Source organism: Belonocnema kinseyi, chromosome 3 (assembly GCF_010883055.1).
Source record: "Belonocnema kinseyi isolate 2016_QV_RU_SX_M_011 chromosome 3, B_treatae_v1, whole genome shotgun sequence".
NCBI lineage: Eukaryota > Metazoa > Arthropoda > Insecta > Hymenoptera > Cynipidae > Belonocnema > Belonocnema kinseyi.
In genome coordinates this window covers 9,137,250-9,145,320 of record NC_046659.1, presented here as the reverse complement: position 1 = coordinate 9,145,320, position 8,071 = coordinate 9,137,250, and the positions used below count along the sequence as shown (strand labels likewise).

Here is an 8,071-nt window from a genome sequence, read left to right as displayed (position 1 = left end):
AGAAGAAGCCAGATCTCTTTCCATGGAAAAGTGGCAACAACGTTGGAACAACGATCACCGAGGTAGATGGACGGCTAGGCTGATAAAGAGCCTAGACACATGGCTACAAAGAAACCACGGAGATACGAATTATTACGTAACCCAATTCCTCTCAGGACATGGGTACTTTCGTTCCTACTTATATTAGAGGAAGAAAGTGAGTAATGAAAAGTGTGGCTATTGCGAGGACAAAATTGATGACGCGAATCATACATTTTTTGAGTGCGAACGCTGGGCCAATAAAAGGCACAGATTTAAAAGTGAGATAGGAGATATAACACCTGACACTATTGTCGGTGTGATGTTGCAAAGCGAAGAACGATGGAATGTAATACCTACATTCATAGAAATTATCCTGCGCAAGAAGAAAGAAGAAGGCCAACTGGAGAACTAAGGGAAAAAAAACAAATCATGAAGTATGCGTATGAGGTTCAGCCAAGCCCTAAGATGCCGAAGGCCGACGAGCCCGATACGTGACAAAGTTCCGCTGCTGAGGACGATGCGCGCAGTTAGGAGGAGGAAGGACTAACTAATCATACATAGTCATACACGAGCAGGATGTTCGAAGGCCGACGAGCCGATTGTACGAATTGCTCGTGCTACTGAGGACGACGCGCAACATCCTGGTCAACAGATAGAACGAACCAGTTCCGAGAGAAAGAAACCAGCAGGAGTTAGAGGCAGCCCAACAAGCCACTTCTAATCAGGATGTCGAAGGCCGACGAGCCCGATGTGCAGTGTCACCGCACTAATGAGGGCGACGCGTACATCCTGATTGGGATATAATGCCTAAATAAAAGAAGACCAGCAGAAGCCTTAGAAGGAAAGAAAACGGCACCCCCTGAAGTAATGCGAAAGCGGTTCCGGGGGGGGGGGATTATGTCAAGGAGAAAGGGTGGTGTTTTTTAGTGGGTCCCTTGGTAGCAGCGGCGCAGTGGCCTCATTATGTGTATTTTCTTATACATATTGGGGTCACTGTGGCGATGTTATTTTAGATCCCCACACTACTGGAAAGTGCGGACCCTTCCTGGTATGTTTTTGAACATTTTTCACCAGCCCTCGTAAAAAAAAATCATCATCATCATCATCACAGGGTCGAAGGCCGGCGAGCCCGAGGAGAGACATCTGTCTATCCTGCCGAGGACGACGAGTACCCCTGGAGGGAGAATCATCTGCTTCAAGAAGGCCAAGCTGGCAAGAATGGTGGCGCCGAGGTACGGCGAACTGGCCATATCCCTATGCTCCCGAAGTAATGCGAAAGCGGTCACGGGAGCATCGGTTGGCAGGTAAAGTAGTTAAGGTTTTAGTGGGTAGGTGACTTTTTGGTAAGTCCCACACTCACCTTCGTTCCTTGTGGACTATGCGCCCATGTGTGCATCTAACGCATATGTATATATGAGTGACATGCATATACTGGGCTCGTGGTCCCCAAAGTTCGAATGTGGTAAGTGCATGAGCATTTCACCGTTTTTACTTCTTTAACAAAACAAAAAAACAAAGGGAAAGAGACACCGAGAAAAAACCCACGATTGTTCCCCGCTGCGGCCCCCTGGAAGTGCTCCGAACCACGTTCGCCTGACCCGCTTACGTGGCAAGTAGCTGATGTGTGCTTGCAATACCGACGTGTCAGCGGCAGCATGGGATCAGGAGGCAGCCCCTTCGGGCCTTGATCAGGGAGTGCGTGGTGGCTGCAGAGATCGGAATCTGCAGTGCCCCGGGCGAGTGTCAGTCCGTCCGTGTTTTCCGGGACTGGTTAAACGAAGGCTGGGCCCCAGGAAACTGGGGTAGGACAGAGTTCCGAGGGTATACCCATTCCCAGCTACTTCGGCCCGCTCCTCCACGCACGATGCGCTGGCAAAGAACCTTATGGCAAACCAAACTTCTCAAAGCGTAGTAGAACAGATGAACATGGATGTACCCGAGCTTGTGGCGACTCTCAATAAGCACATTGATACTTCCGAACCTGGAATACCACCAAACCAAGGTATGATAAATCGCGTGTACACCATAATGAAGAAGATAGAGAAAGGAGAGGCGTCTATCATAGACATCATTGTTCAAATGACAGAGGAGACGTTGATAATGTTAGAAGCTGCTGAAAGGCAGCAGTACATCAGTACGAAAGTAAAGAGAGAAATCAGGGATATGAATGAACTGATTGAACAATTAAAGGCGACAAGAAGTGAGAAAAATAAGGAAATCGACCATTTCCGTGGTCTGGCTGGACTACTACCACCATATATCCAAACAAAGAGCTCGGGTACTCCTAACACGCCATCGTCTTTAACAAAGAGACCAGCAATTAGCCCTGCTGAAAATAACATGACGACGCCAACTGATAAGAAGAAAAGAGGCGAAGCAACGGCGAGGGAGTGGAAAACCGTCGTGAGCTGAAAAGCCAGAAACTTGAAGCAGAAGTCGAAAGGAGATTTGCCTTCCAGAAAAAGAACGAAAAAGGTCCAAGACAAGATGGACATGAAACAGGTAATGAGCACGTAAGTGCCGTAAAGGCATCGATAGGAGAAACGGGAGCTGTCAGGAGTATATTACCCAGAAAAACTCTGGAATCTATAGATGTTGACAGCATCACGATCAAAGAAGATGTGGAAGAAGCTTTGAGGCGGGACCTTGAAGAAAACACTGGAGACTGCAGGGTCACTGTCTCAAGGAGAAATAGACGTGGCCAAGTCATGGCTGTAGTTGATATCAACGTGACAGAGGCCAAGACACTCTTAGGAGTTGGGTGGATAAAAATAGGCTGGATCTATAGCAAAATCAGAGAGAGGACCCAAGTCGGTCGCTGTTTTAAGTGTCTCGGCTTTGGTCATAAATCACAGGGCGGCTACCTGCACGGAGGAGCTACACTGCATTCTGTGCGCCGAGTCAGGTACGGATACAGAGCCAGCAAACCATATGCTCGGCTCAGGAAAGTGCTTGATATTCCGTGAAGCTCTAGAGCGAGCTAGAGAAAAATTCCGAAGACGATAAACGTACTGCAAGCAAATCTCAATAGATGCAAAGATGCAAACAATCTTCTAACAGAACTGGTGTACGGTGAGAAGGCTGATTTGCTGATATTGAGCGAATAGTGCCAAAACAGGTCAAGTACTACATGGTTTTCCGACATGCTTGGTACGGCTGCGATATGGGTGACAAACACAAACGAGGTACCAGTGGAAAGTCACGGAGCCAGCGAGGGATATGTCTGGAATAAGAATCGCAAGATCACTTTTGTGAGTTGTTAACTTACCCCAAACGAGACCATCAAGGACTTCGAGGTGAAACTGGCGAACATCGAAGATATGCTGATTGATACTCAAGGAGACACGGTGATTGCTGGAGACTTCAACGCAAAAGCTCTATAGTGGGGAATGACCCACATTACCCAACAATCCCCCCAGAAGAAATATCAAGAAGCGACAAGTCAGCTGAAGGAACCAACGCTAAAAGAAAAATGCCTTGCAGCCCATGAATCAATCGACAGGACTCTGAAGGAAATCTTGGCCACACTGGCTATCATGAAAGAAGCGGCAGATCGTCAAAAAATGTCAATGCTGACATTAAAAATGGAGTTTCAAAATTAGTAGAAGCGCTTGAGGTCATCCAGCAAGGAAGGGAGCAGACTAAAAAAGCACAATCGAGCATCTTGAGCCTAGCGGGGAAACAGGCTCAATCCGGCAAACAAGGGAGGCTAGCATCCTTTTGGAACTAGGGAAGCTTACCAAGAATGTGCAAGCTTTCGGGAAAGCTGTAGCAGAAAACATAGGCGATGTTGGCGCGGTCAGGAACATGGTGCCCAAAACTACACTTGAACTGCTGGATCTTGATGCTGTCACAACAAGAGAAGTTGTTGAAGAGGCAGTCAATAATAGCCTGGTTGATCATGGAGACATCAGGGTCATGGGTCACCACGGCCAACAAGCTGCTCGAAACTTCCAGCCTTAAAGTAGGCTGGGTCAACAGCCGAATAAGGCAAAGTACCCGAGTAGACCGCTGCTACAAGTGCCTTGGATATGAGTACCAGTCCAAAAGTTGTAAGGGGCCAGATCGAAGCAAACTGTGCTATAAGTGTGGAGCAAAAGGGCACAAGGCGGCTACATGCACGTCCGAAAATCGATGCGTGCTATGCGCCGACTTGAAGGAGGAAAACTTGCTACTTGATCATGTCCCTATTTCAAGTAGTTGCAAAGTCTTCAGAAAAGAATTGAGTAAGGCTAGCAAGATCAAAAAATGATCAGAGTACTTCACACAAATATGAACAGGAGCAAAACGGCCGACGATCTCCTCACGCATCTTATAAGCAAAGCGAAGATTAATTTAGTCGTATTAAGCTAACAGTACACGAATAAAAATATCTCAACATGGTATACAGACACTCTAAACACTGCAGCAATATGGATTACAAATCCAGAAATAGGGCCTGTGGTGGAACATGGATCCGGAGATAGCTTTGTGTCGGTAGCGACCAAATACGTCCCAACTCATACTCTGAACATACGTCTGCAACTCATACTCCTGAACACGGGAAAGACCACGACATTCAGACGCCCCGGATGCAGGGAATCCATATTGGACATCACCTTTGCTACGGAACGATTGTCCCCCCTCGTTAAAAACTAGAAAGTGCGGGATGACTATACTGGGAGTGATCACCAGTATATCTACCTCGAAGTGGGTGAAAAAACAAAAGCCAAGCCATATCAAGACAAGCGAGTTGGTTGGAATGTCTCTAAAATAGACGTAGCCAAATTATCTCGAGTGTTGACAAAAGGAGGAGAAGTTTTGAAATCCTTAGTCGAAAGTGCAAAAGACCCACAAGGAGTGGAGAAGCTTGTACATGGGACGATGAACTTGATACATCAAGCCTGTAACGAGGCAATGCCAAGACGGAAGCAACGTAATAGACGATACCCCCATTAATGGTGGACTCTGGAAATTGCAGACCTAAAGAGTAAGTGTCTACAATGTAGAAGGAATGCCACTCGTATAAGGAAACAAGATATAAGTCAGGCGGGTGAAAAAATAGCCGAATTTAAGAAAGCCAAGAAGGAACTTCGCAGAGCTATTGATTCTAGTAAGGCTCAGATCTGGAGGGGATTGGTCCCCTAGGGCTTAGAGTACAAGATAGTCACAAGGAAGCTGAGAGCACTACCTTCGTGCGCCAATATGGAACCTAAGGTAATGCAGACTATAGTTGACGATCTCTTCCCTAATCATCCGATGAGGGCGGGGGAAATCGACGAAATGCAGGACACCGCGGTGCCACTTTTCAACGAAGAGGACTTTTCAGGTAGAGGTGCTAAAAGTAGTAGCCCGCACCAGCCCGCAGGCCCTGCTTGATATGTACAACTGCAGCCTAAAAGTAGAAATTTTTCACAAACAATGGAAGATGCAGCGATTGGTGCTTATCAGCAAAAATAAGGGGGACCCTAAATCACCAGGAACATATAGACCGCTGTGCATGCTAAACACAGCAGGCAAACTATTCGAAAAATTATTGAAACCACGCCTCCCGACAGCCATACAGGCAGCGGGAGATATGTGTAAGAGAAAATATGGGTTTAGGAGAGGACGCTCCACGGTACACGCTATCCGTGAAATAGCGAATACAGTGAATCAGGCTCAACAGGGAAACTATACAACCAGAAAAATCTTTCTGCTCGATCTAGCAATGGAAAAAACCGAGTTGGTGTTGATTACAAAAAAGCACATACCAACTGTGGTACCAATGCAGGTTGGCTCAGAGGAGATCCAAACGAAACCGACAATTCAAACACCTGGGCCTACACATGGATACAAAGCTGAATTATTGACAACAGATAAGACACGCGGGAGACAAAGCATCAGCAGTAACGTTGGCCCTAAGCAGGCTTATGGCAAATGTAAACGGGCCAAGACCATGCAAAAGACGACTGCTAATGTCAGTAGCCCAGTCCATTATGCTTTACGGAGCAGAGATATGGGTGGACGACAGCTTCGTGCTGCTGAGGACGACGCATAACCTCTTGGTTGGAAGACGATATGCAAAAGCTTTTTGTTTTCATTGTTTCTATTGTGTGATTGCAGGACAAGAGACTTTCTCACAGGGTCGAAGGCCGGCGAGCCCGAGATGAGGCATCTACCTCCTCTACCGAGGACGACGCGTACCCCTGGAGGGAGAATAAAACTGCATGAAGAAGAAGTCCAAGCTGGCAAGAATGGTGGCGCCGAAGTACGGCGAATGGGCCTTATCCCTATGCTCCCGAAGTAATGCATAAGCGGTTCCAGGAGCATCGGTTGGCAGGTAAGGAGTTAAGGTTTAGTGGGTAGGTGCCGTTTTGGTAAGTCCCACACTCACCTTCGTTCCTTGTATGCTATGCGCCCGTGTCTGTATGCTACGTGTATGTATACTTTGTATATGCATGCGATGTGTATATATTGCACTTATGGTCCCTAAGGTTTGAATGTGGTTAGTGCATGAGCATTTCTCCGTTTTTACTCCTTTAAAAAAAAAATCATGATCATCGACCTATAAACACCTTTATGTCCATCACTCATTGTTGGTAAGTCGTAGTTAATTGGGTCTTCAGTATTTAAATTACACTTTTCTTTAACGGTGCCTTATACATAATAAATAAGAGTTTATAAATGTTTTGGAATCACTTGAAAACTCTATGCAAAGTGTTAGTTTTTTTATGTGAAGAGAGTTTGCGGATATAAAAAATTAATATTGTATAAATTAATGTCTCAGATATATTTTTCGTTGTAAATTAGGTTTCTTGAACGTTACATAACTTTTTTTTGATATGAGTAACATTATTAAATAATTTTCAAACTGAAATTTTTTTCAGATTTAAATGTGTTTATTAAGTCTTTTATGTCTAAATACATCGACCGACACAATAAACACCTTTATGTCCATCACTCATTGTAGGTGAAGCGTAGTTTTTCGGGTTCTTAGTATTTAAATTAAACTTTTATTTAATTAAGGCTTATATATGCTAAAGTTGAGTTCCTAGATGTTTCGGTAATTATTTGAAAAGTATATGGAAATGGTTAATTTTAATATGTAATGCGTGTTTGCAAATATAATAAATGAATATTGTGTAAATTAATGTCTCAGATATATTTTTCGTGCTGAACAAGCTTTCTTATACGTTAAATAGCTTTTGTTTCGTTATTTAAAACATTACTAAATATTTTTTAAACTAAAAAGGTTTTTTTCATATACCGGAACCGTTCGGTTCGGTTTTGATTCCTCTAGAATTAAACCGAAGGCCCTATGACAAAACCACTAAACGCGTCCTCGGGTTGCGGATAGAGGATTCCTGTACCAAGTGTTTCTGCTGACTATGGTTACAAAAATAAATAGTCAGTCGCGGACAATTGTCCAGGGGTGGTCCCGAAGGAATTAACCCCCAAGTGGAGGTGTGAAAACCGTGCCGAAAGCTGAATGGCACCTAGGTGAGGTTTCTAGAACGGTGACTCTGGGATACCGGGTGACCTCTCAGAGTACGCAGCCTTAACCTTGCATGCGGGGCTCTACTAGGATGGACGAACCCCTTTCCCTAGCTTCTCGTGGTAGCAACAATGACAACACCAAACATAGTTGTAGTAAGTGCGGTTCAAAACAACAGAACGCGCAGGGCTCCCGACAATGGGTCGGCCAACAATGCCGACCAATCTAGATCTGGGGGAATCAATGAAAATGGATTCAATGCGATGGATCGGCGGGATCTCGCAACCTTTGGGTGGACGGAGCGACTGAATCACGTCTTGCTAGAGTGCTACGATGCGAGTGTGGCCCCTGAACGGGGTTACATGGCACGGCTGCACGCTCTGTGGTGCAAGAAACACCCGGAGCTATCGCACTTTTCGCAGAAACGTCTGCGGAACCATGCTGAACTACTCCGTAAAAGGGCCTATGTAAGCGGAACGCCTACTCTACCAAAGCTAGAACAAGCCGGCAACAGAGAAAGAGAGGCGACACTAAGACCAACCGCGGGCAGGCATCCAATAGATGAAGAGCGATGCTTTACGACCCGGAGAAACA

General features: G+C 45.6%; 1 protein-coding gene across 1 annotated transcript in view; it reads left to right on the top strand.

The window, feature by feature from the left end:
• The first annotated feature begins 6,148 nt into the window (after positions 1–6,148).
• The window catches only part of LOC117169709, a 47,301-nt gene continuing 45,378 nt past the window's right edge, over positions 6,149–8,071 (top strand). Inside the window, exon 1 of the mRNA XM_033356208.1 lies at positions 6,149–6,285. Within this exon, the coding sequence (XP_033212099.1) occupies positions 6,149–6,285 (137 nt within the window). The remainder of the gene's footprint in view (positions 6,286–8,071) is intronic.